At 38.7% G+C, this 15,251-nt stretch overlaps 2 protein-coding genes across 4 annotated transcripts; both read right to left on the bottom strand.

The window, feature by feature from the left end:
* Positions 1 to 863: 863 nt before the first annotated feature.
* On the bottom strand, positions 864 to 7,573 carry akirin2 (akirin 2). The gene is made up of 5 exons (XM_004550485.3): positions 7,043 to 7,573; positions 6,467 to 6,598; positions 3,157 to 3,306; positions 2,961 to 3,032; positions 864 to 1,490 (listed from the first exon to the last, which is right to left on the bottom strand). Exons 1-5 carry the CDS (start codon positions 7,212 to 7,214, stop codon positions 1,480 to 1,482), a joined length of 537 nt encoding a protein of 178 aa, XP_004550542.1. The 5' UTR covers positions 7,215 to 7,573; the 3' UTR covers positions 864 to 1,479.
* A 2,520-nt stretch (positions 7,574 to 10,093) lies between these two features.
* cnr1 (cannabinoid receptor 1) lies at positions 10,094 to 14,282 on the bottom strand. 3 transcript variants are annotated; one of them, XM_076874005.1, is made up of 3 exons: positions 13,971 to 14,281; positions 13,757 to 13,844; positions 10,094 to 13,150 (listed from the first exon to the last, which is right to left on the bottom strand). In XM_076874005.1, the coding sequence occupies exon 3, from the start codon at positions 13,103 to 13,105 to the stop codon at positions 11,696 to 11,698; it is 1,410 nt and encodes a 469-aa protein (XP_076730120.1). In that variant the 5' UTR covers positions 13,106 to 13,150; positions 13,757 to 13,844; positions 13,971 to 14,281; the 3' UTR covers positions 10,094 to 11,695. The 3 variants fall into 3 exon arrangements, with proteins under 3 accessions (XP_076730120.1, XP_004550540.1, XP_004550539.1); XM_004550483.3 differs by having other exon boundaries at positions 13,762 to 14,282; XM_004550482.4 differs by having other exon boundaries at positions 13,757 to 14,281.
* Positions 14,283 to 15,251: the final 969 nt, after the last annotated feature.

Below are 15,251 nucleotides of genomic sequence, written 5' to 3'. Positions count from 1 at the left end.
TTTCCATAAGTAACGAGTCGAAAAAATATAAATCCTCACTAAAAAGATTGAGGGAAGGATTAAGTTATATTTGTACGGTTTCTCAAATTTATTGATAATCGAGATCTTTGGTGATTTTAAATGACCTTTAACAGGAGGTATGAAAGTTAGAAACATGGAGGAAAAATAGTCCCGCGGATTACTGGAAAGTTTGTGATCTATTCCAAATACCATCTCTGGACGGAGAAGTTGGGTAATTACATTTCTCCATTTTTCGAGTCTTCTCATCTTTGAATTACTGAGGAGATAACATCCGATCAATATCAGGGCTTCTGCGTGATTTTCAAAGTCAAAATTTATGCTTTTTTTCTGAACTTGATGCATATAAACAAGACCAATGTCAAATTGATGCGTTAAATTCAAGCATGGAATACCCCACCATAACTACTATATAAACATACAATGATTCAATAATCCCTGCATCGCAGTGATTTTACTTCTTTCATTACCAAATGTAATTTTCTTTTTACTTAAGCTTTCTGCTACTGTACTGCAAGATTTGCAATTTTTATGGCTCTTAGAATATAAGAGCCGAATTTTATTTAAAAAAAACAAAACTTTTCAGCTGAATATTGTCATTTTGTGTTTAGCGTTCACATTTATTATCCTAATGAATGTTATCGCCCCAAGCCTTAAATACATTTACAGAACGTATGAATGACTTGAGTGTGGTTGTGGCCTGGGAGATGAGCAACAACTACCCCCAAGTAACAAATCACAATGGCAAAGCCCATTACCAAGTGATAGTAAGAATAAAAGGCTAGAAAACAAACAAACAAAGAACCCCCCACCCCCACCCCCACAAACAACCGACAATCTAAACATTTGTGTAAAGACTTTTATTTGTTTGATTTTCTTGAATCAAAGCCCCTTTATACCTACAGCAAATAAAACCATGAAATTATGGTACAATGGACACATCAAGCAAAAAAATAAAAATATACAGTGTATACAAGTGTAAAAGCAGTAATCACCAGTACAGTTTAAACTATGTTGAAACAAGCCAAGACAACTGTTCCTCAAGTCAGTCTGAAAGCTGCCTTCAGCCATTCCTTTTTTCAAAGAAGTACATACAGAAAAGCCGCGACAGTAACATCCTCTCTGTGGAACGACTCAATATGATAAAGAATAAAGTGAAATCAAAAGGTCAAATGAGTGGTGGCAGTCAGCCTTTCACAAAGGCATCAGAACAATGCCAAATAAATATCGATGCGGCAGTGGAGAGGCCACGGGTGGAGCCACAGCGGGTCCTCAGACATGAAGGCAGCAGGGCGCCCTCCAAACTCTGGAGGCAACAGCAAACATCAGTGCCACTAACTGATGCCTGAGGCAGAGAGTCCACATAGAGGCGATATGGCACAGCTAGGAGAAAAGTCCAACTAGACCCAGTGAGGCCCTGGATTAGTTTGCAGTAAATGGTACTCCATTTGGGCGCCAACCTCAGGAAACATCTATGGAAGAAAAAAAAGGAATAAACGATTACACATAAGAGATGGCAGACAGGAACTGTTCTTAATAAGACAGTTTATAAATCCTGTCTAAGCTAGAAGACATTTAACAAAAGTTCAGCCAAAAATGTTTGCACTGACAACTTCATAAATGGGATTCAACGTGCAAACATGCAGAGCTCAAAATTTTGTTTGCATTTTGTTTTTAAAAATTTACTTTTCAATATTACTTTTAATTTAACATCTTCTATATTAACACGCAAAAAACAGATTTCTTTGTTTTCTATGAATATTTATTTGTGAAAAAAAAAAAAAAAAGTAATTGTAGCATGTTGGTAAATGATTAAGCTAATAATAAAAGCCTGACCAGTACAGGATTGGCTGTTGTGTTTGCAAAATATGGAACATGGAAGTTACAGAGCGCCCTCTTGTGGACAAACTATGCAAAGTCAATATTCATAACATGGTTGAAGGGTGTTTGCCCTGTCTCTACTGCTTTTACCCACTACCATTTACTGGCCATTAATAAATACAAATACTGATACATCTGCAAATAGCCTACAGCAACCTGTCAATAAATAAGTCGAGCCCTACCACGTCTACAAGAAACTGATCAACTGATCACAATCCACACAGCAGATGTGGGAAAAGTCACCAGCACCACTAAGGGGGCCAAATATTGCAGGCTTTGCCCTCAATAGAGGGGTTCGGTGGACAAGGAGGGACTGAATATTTATATACAGTTTATGCACCACAAACATTTTTCAAAAGTAGGTTTTGAGAGATGTTTGCAGATGAAGAAGTTTAAATAAATATCGCAAAGTCCAGTTCCTCTTTATTCGATCACAGTTATATCATCGGTTTGCCGTTTAAGATTGGTGGGCTGTTTGAATGACATCCCCACAAAACACTGCACCTCTGCAGCACCTGAATATAGAAAATGAGTCACTAGGTGTCAGTTGTAACCAAATTCTGGAAAAATGAGCGAGCACTAACTAACTAACTAGTTCTGGTTGCTACCGCTTAAAATGTGAGTTCTTCCTTCACACAAATAGCCCTAAGAAGCTAAAACATCACCTACGATTTGAATTTCATTCATGTTGGCTTGACTCTGAGGCTTTTATCAGCATAAGCTGATATGCCTGGGCACACTGAAAAGGCTGCACTCTCACAGTCTACTGCAGCAAATACTTTGTCATTTTAGACAGTTCAGCCTCACATCATTATACTTCCATTTAGCTCAGACAGCTTCAGTCTGCTGTGAAAATGTAAACATGCACCCAGAAGCTGTGTAACTGCTGATAAAGCATAAATGTACATAGACTCTGACAAGAGCTCTGCCATGAAAAGCAAGTTTCCTTTTATATTATATTTTAATATTAACTACTTATTATGCACTTTAACCTCAAGAGGCAAATACCATAGCTATGGCTAATATGACAGAAATGTTTAACAGCAAAAATATACACTCACAGCTTGCAGGCTGCTCTCCAAACCTTCGCATCAGCTGGTCATGGGTGAACTTGACAAAGGCGTCATATTGCTCTAGTGGAATAAATCAAATATTATTTAAAAAAAACAAAAAAAAAAAATCAGTTTGGATTACTTGCACGTGAACATAACATTTAAAAAAAAAAAAAAAAAAAAAAAAAAAAAAAAAAAACTATACCTGCAAGCTTTGTCGTCAGGATCTCGTCATACTCCTCACGGATTTTGTCCTCTCGCTCCTTCAGTAGTCTTTCGCAGATCATCCCAACTTGTCTGAGGGAAAACAAAGGCTGTTCTTTCCTGGCAGGAGATGAAGCACCTGAGGATGTACCTGTTGAAAGAGTCAGTAATTCACATGTAAGTTATATATATCAAAAAAAACAAAACAAAAAACAACAACACTACAGGCAAAATATAGCCCAGAGAATCAGCCTGCAGCAAGAAAGAAATTAAAAAAAAAAAAAAAAATTGCCAGCTTCATGCTAACAAATCAAAGGCCTGCTTCAAACAAAGCAAAGGAAGCACAGTCAGTCTTGCCTTAATTTGATACCACTGCACCACGAATCAGGTATTTCTGCTGCCAGCAAAACGGCCTACAAGTCTCAAGTCATGCCGACATTATTTTTCTAACTTTTGTTTCTAACAATAGAGTTTGGGCTAACAAGCTGCAATGTGTTGTGCTTGTACGTTTTTGGAACCACTCCAAAACAGTGTGAGCATGGTGATGTGCTGCATCAATCGTGCCCTCACTGTGTGAATAGACACTCTGCTGAGAGGCTATGTCACAGACAGTGACAGATTGCCTACACGTTCATAATTAATGCAACGCAGTCGCTCGGCAGTTAGTGAAACAGTCACAACCCCTAATCTATTGACTAGTCACAATACTAGCCACACAAAATTAATATATATTAATATTTTTCCACTTTTTAAACGTCCACATTTGGAGGCTGGCACGCTTTGTGGAAGAGTAAACCATTTCGCTGCTGACACCAGAGGCCACACTTTGAGTCATGCCAGACAGATGACAGGTTTATAATACAATGCTCTTTTTAAGCTTGTTTTTCCTGGTTGCCATGGTGACACCTCCCCACTGAAGATTCTGGCCAAAGATATTTCCTATTACTTAACAAAATTGTGCCGAGTTAAGGGGGGAAAAAAAAAGAAGAGCCACAGTGTCCATAATCATGAACCATTACTGCAAATGCCTTTTGGAAGTAGACTATTTCATGGTGGGCTATGAGACCAGCTAATGACAAGAGTATAAAAGCAGCACCAGTGGACTACTTCAGAAAGTGTGGCAGTGCAGTAAGCATAAAACAGTCATGTTTGTTTTATCTATATCTCTCTCTCTCTCTCATATATATATATATATATATATATATATATATATATATATATATATATATATATATATATATATATATCTCTCTATATCTATCTATCTATATCTATCTCCCATATACACACACAGTATCGTGATATTTTGTTTGCTAATAATGTATCGATACAGGGACAGCAGAAATCGATATTTTGTTACAAAAAAGTTTTTGTGGACTGGAACATGCTCTGACTTCAGAGCATGTTGATCCTTTTTCTGAGCAAGAATCCTGACATTCCTTCACTGTCCAAATGTGTTTAACTATTTTTTTGCAGCAATAAACATGACAGTTTACTTATTTTAATTTAAGACATGTTTTATTTTAATTAAGTTTAAAACTTTTTTATTTAATGTAAAATTATATTTTGTTTTAATTTACTTTCAAATTCTTCAGTTGCTGAAGGGGCTGCATAGTTTTTATAAATTGCATAGTTTAAATAGCTATAATTGTACCAGATGGTTGCATTCAGTTAAGTTGGACTAGACTGTAATACAAACCGTCCAGTTTGTCAACAATAAAACTGAAATGAGAGAAAGACTGAGTGTGAGACTTTGATATTAGATAAAATGAATATTGATAAAGTTTACCTTTGTGTACAGAATCTGAATATTGCAAAATATTTTTTAAAAATTGCAATAATATCGTATCGTACGTCAAGTATTGTGATAATATCGTATCGTGGGATGTATGGTGATTCCCACCTCTAATTAATTAATTAATTTTTTTATAGATAGAGAGATACATAGATAAAGAGAGAGATATATCTCTCTCTCTATCTATATATCTATATACACACACACACACACACACACACACACACATATATACTTCGTGGTGGTTTTCTCTACACTCAGGAAAGTAGGAGACGAGCAGGCTGCAGGTTCTCGTTGTTAAACACAACAGAGCAACACAATAGTTTTATTCCAGCATGTTTTTCTATAAGTTTGTTTTAAATCTGTCTGATAATAGCTAGGAACCACAAATCGCTAATAGAAAAGAGGGTTGTAACAAAGCAACTTAAAACTGATGAGAAAAACTAAAATATAGTCAAAACAGGCCTGCTGTCAAGTCGAATACGTTAACCTGAGCCTCATACTGTAATTACAGTTTAAAACACTTCATCTGCCCTAAATCTTGTTAAAAAACAAACAAGTGCATATGCTTTGCTGTCAGGTTTTAATCTTACTCTAAAACACATCTGGTTTTCACTTTATGATCTGTCCACCCCCCAAACATTCCTATGTAAACACTGTTTTGGTGAGTTTATGGGTTTTGTCACTCATTTTAAGCATATAAAAGAAAATTATCTGTGATACACCAATTGTGATTGCTGTCTATTTTTATTTTTTTTACATCCCAACCTTCAACCAAGATGTATATTTCTGTTACTGTTATTGGTAGAATAAAAGGCCATTTATGTTACCAATAAAACAACACTAAACACAATTATCGCACGTCTTGATAAATGTTTTAGTGAAGCTGAACAGTTCAAATAAAGAACTGATGACAGAATACCCTGATGTATGGAAGTAGTGTCACGCAAATGTGCCATTGACACTTATTTTTAGACTTAACACCACTGTTGACTGCGGTTAAGTATTAGTACAGCATATACACTTTAAGTCAAGTGTAATTTCAAGACCCAGAGGGCCTCTACCATCTGTAGACTCCAATGTCTGCTGTACACTCCCATCTGGGATAATTACGCACAAAAAAAAAATAAATAAAAAAATAAAAACCCACCCACCCACCCACCCACCCACCCACACACACACACACAAACAATCAAAAGAAAGTGAAGGGATAAGGAAGGAATGTCATCTGTTCTCCCTCTGCCTTTTTGTGGAGTTGCCTTAGGCAGCAGGATTTCCCAGCAAGCAAGCAATGTTATATAAAAAAAAACAAAGCAGTAAAAGAAAAGTGATGATTTAGTGTGAAAAATGAGAAAAATCAGGCTTGTAACCCAAAACAATCCCTCACAATAAGCTCATCCACACTCCATGCAACTGACTTAAACATTTATATTACCCTTTAAACCCTGATCTCAAACAGGAAGTTCATGGATTACAGCAAAACAAGCCTATTCAAAAACAACCCTGGTATAGCTACCTGGTAAGGCAGATCCACCGGGAATGTTCTGCAGGTCCAGAGGACAGCCTTCAGCCTGCTGGAAAGCACTGTCCAAGTGTCGCCGTTTCTGAAACCTCTTGTACTCCTGTTTAATGTTGTGTAGAATTTGCTCTGAAAAAGACAGAAGCAGCATTAAATGAGATCTTTACATAGAGGTGCTGTGATTGTATGGAGACAGAGTCGCTGCAGTATTCAGATATGATCATTAAGTATGGCCTTGGCATTATTTTAATGTATATCCCGACTGTAGACAAATACATTAAATCAATCAGTTAAACTGTAAGAGATTATTCTTTTACTATCCCCCCCCCCCTCCCCGCACATTAATACCAAACAATATTTCTTCATAAAGCCATAAAAGTTCGATGGAAGTTGAATTTATAACAAAATAACCACCACATGCTGCGCTAAATATAACAATGCTTGTCTTAACTTTACACAATCGTGTTTGGAGCGTTACATCATGTACGCCACTGGAAATACTTGTTAATATAGCGTGGTATAAATATAGAAAACTAGAGGGCCGTGAAATCAAACGTAGACATCATTTCTTACCCGTGGTGAGTCTGGACGACACTTCCCCGAAAGGCGATGGCTCCATGCGCAGATATTTCTGCGGTGAAGACACTGGAGACATAACCGGGGCGCACCTCCTTCTTTTGGGGGAAGCAGGGCTCATTAACGGATCAAAGTCCAAACTCCTTTTTAGAGTCGCTCCACAAGCCATCACGCTTAAATATGTTAAATATTTAAAGCCAGGAAACTTCAAAATTCCTTGGTATCCGAGAAAGCCGCCGGCCTGGGCCCGGGTATGTACCGCTTTTGCTAGCTAGTGTTAGCTAAGTCGATCGGTAGAAGCCTTTCCGGGCTGCAGACAAATACGGATTTTTTTTCGTCTCCCGTTGTCTTCCACTGATAAATCTCACAACGTTCACGTTAACGAATATATTTTACCGTGACCAGGATAAAATAACGTCGCAAAAACGTCGCATTAAAGCAGATGATTACAGATTTTACCACATTAGCTGAGAGCACTGACTACAACGGTCTGGACAGCCCTACCTTTTATTAGTTTGCGTTTGTTTGGTAATGCGCATGTGCAAGAAGACACGCTCTTGCAGGTAATTGTAGTTTTTAGACACATTCGCATCCGTTTGGTTGTACATTTTGAAAACTACATTTCCCGAAAACACAGAAAACGCACTCTTTTTAAATTTGTTTTTGTTTGTTCACAAAACGTACCAAATCCACGCGAAGTTTCAGTTTCGTCTAAAACTTTAGGATATGATATCAAATACATTTTAAAAAGTATTTGTGCAACAGACTTGACATTTAGGAGTTGTTTTCTAGAAGAAACCATTCAAAGTACACATTTTAAAGCATTAAAATACACAAAACTAAATAAATATGTGAGGAAATATCGACCGAAATCATCACTAGCTTGCCTAACATAATTAACTGGTTAATAGCAATATTTAAAGTAGTTAAAATTCAGCTACTTAAATGGTGAAGAACTCCGATTTCAATATGTTCTCTATGTTGTTTGTCGTCCATACATTGTATAATCCCGTTTAAATTATGTACTTGAGAATGTGCCTCAGAAAAAGAGTTTTCGTCTTGTGTCATTACTAACAAATGAAGAAAAGCTTCTGTTTAAATTAATCCTAAGGTTTCACCCAATTCAATTTTATTTTGTTGTATAGCTCCAAATCACAACAACAGTCACCCCAAGGCAATTTATACTGTAAGGTAAAGTTACTTAAATGTTAGAGAGAACTCAACAAGCAGAAATGAGCAAACACTTAGTGACAGTGGGAAGAAAAAAACATGAAGCCTCCAACAGAATCATCAGAATCGGAACACTTTAATAAACACTTTAATAATCCCTACAGGTATTTGGCAGGAATCTGTTGCAGATGATTGGAGGTAAGGGAAAAGACTAAATCCAAACAATAAGTGAAAGTAGAGTTTGATCATTATTAGTGATTAAATGCAGTTGTGATGTATGAATCCACAGGGAGTGAAAAGAGGTAAATGAAAAAGAAATGAGTGCATCAAAAGAAGCCCAGCACCAGTTTAAAATAAGGGATCATTCACTGTCGCCTCATCCAGCCCTAACTATAAGCTTCATCAAAACGGAAAGTTTTCAGTGTAGTTTTTAAAAAGACTTCCTGAATCCAAACTCAAGCTGGTTCCCACAGGAGAGGGCCTGATAACTGAAGGCTCTGCCTCTCATTCTACTTTTAGAAACTCTAGGGAAGAAAAGTGAGCAAAGTGCTCTGTTAGGTTAATAAGGTACTTTAGGATATGTGTTTTATGTCGGATATAATATCAGACAGCTTGCTGCTTGCTAAAAACCAAACCCCCAAGTACAAATTGAATTCTTCTCATTCCTTATTACTGAGAATATAGAAGCCATAAAATGCTCCGCATATGTTAAAGCCGAGAACTGTTCTACCTTTGATACCCTGTAGGACTCCCTTTAAAGCTTGGGTGTGGCACTTTGATTTAGTCTTTTTTTTTTTTTTTAATAACACAAAGACTTGTGTTCTCTTTGCTTCAGCCTTGTGTTGTTTGATGCAAAGAATAATATTAAGAATAATAAAAAAAACAATTATTACAAAATGTGGTATTTTCATTTCTAACAATCAGATTGCAAAAGTCTGTCTCTCAGAGATGCGGTTTGAGTTTTGAAATAACCCTCAACCTCTTGCACAGATACACTGAAGACATTTCCCATCCATCACTTCCTCAGCAACCTCTGTACACATATGCTATGTTTGAAATGTACAACAGGATATGCTAGCTTTGTTTATTTCACCACTTCTTCTTTGTGTCACTGTGCTGCTGTGCGGCTCGATAAACTATTATTATTCTGATTTAAGACTGATATTAGTGCTAAAGGGTGTAGAAAAGACCTATTTTCACTAGTCTTGTATGACTTGTTGCATAATCAGCGATCTAATATGTAAAAAGGAGAAAAATGTAATTAGAATAAAGGCTATTGTTTTTTTGACAGGGTTATTAACTTTTATTTAAACAGGAAGTCAAACTTTTAAGAATCTCATTCACCCACATCAGTACCCGGGTCCTGTTTTGGTTTGGACCTGTGTGCTGTGAAACAGAAGTGCCAACCGTTGAATCACCATGCTGCCTACTGAGAGACCTGTTCATGTATGCTGCCTCATGGCTTTTTTTTTTCTTTTTTCTTTTGAAGACTGAAGCATCTGCATTAAACAAAATCCCAAGGACAGCTGTGAGAACAGATGTTTCAATTTCCCTCTTCATGTAATCCAAGAGATAAAAAGATCAGAGCAGATGTTGCTGCCAGGAGATGATTTGCAGCCAGTGATTTGCAATTTGTCACTTTTAGGGCTGCGATAAGTAACCGTAACAAAGCTAAATCCAACAGGAGGAATGTCCTCGTTATTCAAAAAGGCTGATTAGATTCTTCCACAAGGGGGCACTGAAGCATCACAGATGCTCAGGAGCTCAGCGCTGTGCTTTCTTAGCGTCTGGTCCCTCTCAACTGAGTGGATAGATTAGGCAAAACGTCCTGTTTTCCATCGTTAATTAATCAATCAAACAAACAAACTGCACGCAAAGTGACCACCAGCTGCGACTTTATTCAAAAGTTTGAGAACAGCAATACTAAAAACACTTGACTGATTGGGATTTTTAAAGTCATAGATTCCTCATTATGCCACCAATGTACAGAAGCCACTTGACAGTTGACATTTTGATCTTCAATACTCAAAATTACAAGAGGCAGCAAAGCATACTGATAAACAGCTGTCTGGATAAGTTTACACCGAGATAAATGTCTACAGAACAATTGTGCTGTGAGATTTCTAGATTAAAAGTACTACATCACCTATTAGAAAAATCACATCTTCTGAGCTTCTTTTGTAAGGTCAGTTGTCAATGCTCCACAGAACGCATACACAAAACTCTCATTCAAAGTACCAGCTAATGAAAAGACCTTAGTTTCTTTGTTTTCATACATAAAATAAAAGTAGACTTCTTTTTTTTTTTAAATGTAGAGTTACGCCAAAACTACTTCACTAGCCCCGTGCATGGGTTATTTTCCAACATGATGCCCCGCTGCAACAGTAGCACTAAAACACCTCACTGCAATGATCAAAAGACTCAGGATTGGAAACATATCACCAAGTCACAAGGTATCACACACGTACAAGGCTGAATCCAGTAAAATCATACATTTGATGAAAGCAGCTAGAGTCAGTTTTTTACAGTAGTGACCAGCACACTGCGTCCAAATTCAGTTTTTGAGCTGTTCAAGCCTCGAACAAAAGCTTTTTTGTTATTGTTGTCTCGGCTTTGTAGTTGAATGAGTCGATCTGAACACTTTATTTTGCAAGAAAACACTGTACAGTTGTTAGGTATACATCGGAACAAAGACACGTTACTCTGAGGGTGTAACAGCCAGCGAGTAAAGAAACAGACATCGGGGACAGTCACTCTCCCGCAGAAGATCCCATTTCAGATTTCACGATGCCAAAAGCTGTGAATCTATTTGCCTTAGAGTTTGCTTCATCATGGTGATAATGTTTTCTGTCTTGGAACACAAACCACCTTTGATTTCTCAAAAATCTCCTCACACGTTTGCCACTCACTGAGTGTTGTCAGAAGTACAAAAGTAACATGTTATATGGCAAAGACAGTTTGCATCAATTTTTTCCTTCTATTTGCTTATAGAAATGTCGATATGCAACATGTACATGAAGCCTGTAGAAAGTCAAGATGCGAGGATTTCATACTTTTATGGTGCAAGACGTGTTAAAGTCTAAATGACACAGTAAAACATCTCTACTTAAAAATGTCAGTAGCCCCTTATCCCATAAATGAAATATTGTTTTCAAAACCTGAATTCACAGTACAAAAATATAATATGCCTTCACTAATTGGATATCATGACGTCTCTGGTAAACAGCAGACTTATGATAGTCTTTAATGACCCCTTCCAGTTATATGAGTCCTTTACATGACCTTGCAATACCATTTGGCACTTTGGCACACTATGTACTCATACACAAACGTAAATTATGCAACCACTAAAGCATCTACGTGAGGATGTAAGTCAGAATTTTCGGGAGATGAATGCCTAACCTCTGCTTTACGTTGTGGAATGGCATTGTTTGGGGAGGGGAGAGATGACATTTACACAGTTTTCCCCGTCATGGCCAATTAGACAGCTTCTGCAGAAGTTTCAGTTGATACAGACATTGTTACTTTGGCTATTTTCACAGTGGTCTTCACGCAACTCTCTGCAGCCCTGTTGGCAGAAATGTGGGTATTTCTGTTCTGGCAGTCTGACTCGAGGCTATTGTCCAACTGCTGGCCACTGCCCCTGCAGGCATTGCAGGAGCTGAGGAAAGCATGCCTCAGGTCCTTGCTCCTCAAGGCGTAGATGATTGGGTTGACAGTGGAGTTGAGCAGGCAGAGCATGCTGCAAAATGCAAACACTGTCTTGATGTCATCGTCCATCCTCCAGAAGAGGTCATAGACCATGATGGCAAGCAATGGGCCCCAGCAGATTACCAGCACCACCAGGATAAGCACCAGGGTCTTGGCCAGACGGATGTCCATGCGTGCCTGATCAGGGCGTGTGGTCTGCACTTTGGTCCCATCTGCTGAATAGACAACAAGGCTCTTCTGGGAGGCGCGGCTCAGCATGCGGACAGCATGGTGGTGAGCTTTCCACAGGATATATATGTAGGCGTAGATAATGAAAATAAGCAGCACGCTGGTTACACCGATCCAGAACATCAGGTAGTTCTCATCGATGAGGGGGAATATGTCTGAGCAAACAGAATTGAGACGCTTACAGTTCCAGCCCAGCAGAGGTAGCACTGCGATGATGATGGAGATTGTCCACATCATACAGAAGGCTATGACAGCCTTGGTCCGTGTCACGATGCGCCTGTAGGCGAGAGGCCGGTGAATTGAGATGTAGCGGTCAATAGCAGTGAGGAAAAGACTCCCCACTGACGCTGTGAACGATGCCGTGACTCCACCCAGCTTGAAGAGAAAAACATTGGGGCTGTCCTTCCTGTGGAAAACATGGAAGTCCAAAAAGCTGTAGACAAAGATAACACTGCCCAGCAGGTCAGCCACAGCGAGACTGCCGATGAAATGGTAGGACGGTCGACAGCGGAGGGTGCGGGACTGCAGGATGACGCAGAGCACCACCAGGTTTTCCAGAACAGTGAAGGTGCCCAGGGTCAGAGACATCACAGCCACAGCCAGCTGCTGGCTAGGAGTCAGGATCATGAAACACTCCATGTCCATAAAGTTCTCCCCACACTGTATATTGTTAGTCTCATCTTTGAATGTACTCCTGTTGCCAAACAAGTCTGTGGCATTGGTAGGGTAGAAGGGGATGCCCTTGAGGATGAGCTCCTCGTCTGGAGGTACTTTGTTTGGGAAAGAGTTGCTGCGGAAAGCAGATAACGGCTTCTGCAGAGAGAAGCTGCCCTTGAAGTCTACATCACTGAGCGGGTCATCATAGTTAGCATCGTTGGAGCCCAGATACTGCAAACCAGATGTAATAGTCCGAAAGGTGGTGTCTGCCACACCATCCAGCACAGATTTCATGGCTGCGTCTGAGGGTTATACTGCAGTCTAAGATGTCTGGACAACCTACAAATTGATTTAAAAACAAACAAAACAACAACAAAATTTCAGAAATATTTTTTTAAAATCTAAGAAAATACAAGCCATAAACAGAAACAAGTTTGCAGCAGTGCAAAATTTGGGCTGAAATTTCTCTAAGATGGATAATCCTCGCATAATTCAAATTTTCCACTGCAGATATCTGAAAGTCTGTGCAGTTCAGATTTTTTTCCACACGTATTACTGAGTTAGTTAGTTAGGCATGACCCACACAGTAGCTCACTTTGTTCTTAGTACTGCTTTATACATTTTTTAAGCTTATTGTGCAAATTTGTGCAGTCTACTATGAGACATATAAAATTACAGAACAATAATTATTAAATAACTTCCACATACAGTTTTAAACACTCCCACACGAATTTAAACATTTAATGTGGGAATGTATATTGGAACCTGTGTTCCAATATACAATTTACGCACCGTAAATTAATATTTGGAAATACGTAACATTTAAGAGAAAAAGAAAAAAAGAAAAACCAACCCTTTGATGGCGGAAGAAACATTAAAAAGGCATTTGAAGTACTAATCTAAGTATTAATGTAGCGCTTGCAATAGAAAAGTGCTGATTTTTACCTTACATAATTTTCCCAAGTGCACAGAATCGCCCTTTTTCACCGCGCATTAGTCCAAGTCAGAAACGCATCCTCCAACCAACTCAGATCTTACATAAAAGGAGAGACAACCACCATGAAAGCTTTAAACGCAAATCGTCACTTTTATCATAATAATTAGTTTGCTTTTCAAATTCTCTGCGCAAGTTAAGTTTTTCGGGTGTCTGCAGAAGTGCCTTTTCGCTCTTGGAGTGCGCTCCTGCTTTGTAGAAACAGGTTGCTGTTCCTGCTGCTCCTGCTGCTCCTGCCGCCTCCAGCGTCTCTCCAATCTATTTCTCTCTGTCTTCACACTTATGAAGCGTAGCTTCCACAAAGCCCGGTCACGTGTTTCCATACCGCGTTATCTGCCCAACCCATGAAGCTGTCAAGTGCGGTGCATAGGAACAAGGCAGACGACAGAGGGTTCTTATGTGGGGAAAAAAACAGAAAGAAAGAAAAGAAAAGGGATTTTGAATTTTGAATTCCCAAAGCTCCTCTTTGCAGAGGATGTTCTCGGGCAAAGAACCAGCATCACCACAGCACAACAAATAGATAAATAGCAGCTTAGTAGAAGCTTGCTGTCCTCCTACTTCATGACGTTATTGTGATCACAATCGTTTGTATTGTACAGGAACAAATAGCTGCACGTTTCAGTTGCCTTGAGTAGGCTTAACTTTAATTTGAATGCTTTCAAAGACAGATGGAGGTTGCAGACTTCATTGATAGTCACTCCATGCCTGTTTATTCTGTGAATAATTAACCACGATTGACAAACTCAGAGCGCAGATAGCACACTTCATATATTTTGTTGGCTATCTCTAACTGTTGAACCCCATCATCCCCACCTATCCAGTCGGGTCTGCCTTCCAGCTATTTTTAAAGCTTAAAAAACAACCTCAAGATCCCGATTTGGAGAAAGAAAATTGGAGAAAGAAATAAAGAAAAGTACGTTTTAGTCGCATTTAACATTAAAACACTTCACATTTCACACACAGTCCTGATCGGTGATGATTCAAGGACATTTTCTTTGTTTTTGTTTTTTCTTTGTACACTTCATATTTGCTCCAGTGTCCCTTCTCATCTGGACAGGCCGACTAGTTATCAGCACATTCGATCAGATTACTCACCAACAAATTAAGAGTCAGATCCTGTTATGAATCACAATAGCAAAGCCCTGCCCTGTGCATGGTCGTAATAAATAAAGATTCAGTTCACTGATTATGAATGATCTAATTTCCATTTATTCAGACATTTTAGTGATGTTTTCTTCTCCCCACATGGCTTCAGGCCAGCACAATGGCAGAATTGGCAGTGCAGGCCAAGGAGGCAGGAGATGATAGCAGTAATGTTGCAGATAAAATCAGAATAGATGCATTAAAATTGGACATTTGTTGGTCACAGGCTGCCTCAGCAGACAGACAATTAAAAAAACCAACTTGCTGGCTCTGTGGGACTGAAATTAGACTGCCTCTGTCATC

Source organism: Maylandia zebra, linkage group LG15 (assembly GCF_041146795.1).
Source record: "Maylandia zebra isolate NMK-2024a linkage group LG15, Mzebra_GT3a, whole genome shotgun sequence".
Taxonomy (NCBI): Eukaryota; Metazoa; Chordata; class Actinopteri; order Cichliformes; family Cichlidae; genus Maylandia; species Maylandia zebra.
Note: the sequence above shows the minus strand (reverse complement) of the source record. Positions and strands in the feature narration are given on the sequence as shown.

Excerpts from the sequence above, each read along its gene's own strand:
- akirin2 (XM_004550485.3), bottom strand. The coding sequence starts at position 7,214 with ATGGCTTGTGGAGCGACTCTAAAAAGGAGTTTGGACTTTGATCCGTTA. Across the intron at positions 6,599-7,042 it reads GTCGTCCAGACTCACCACGG|AGCAAATTCTACACAACATT; the intron begins GTAAGAAATGAT and ends TGTCTTTTTCAG. Across the intron at positions 3,307-6,466 it reads CGGTGGATCTGCCTTACCAG|GTACATCCTCAGGTGCTTCA; the intron begins GTAGCTATACCA and ends CTCTTTCAACAG.
- cnr1 (XM_004550483.3), bottom strand. The coding sequence starts at position 13,105 with ATGAAATCTGTGCTGGATGGTGTGGCAGACACCACCTTTCGGACTATT.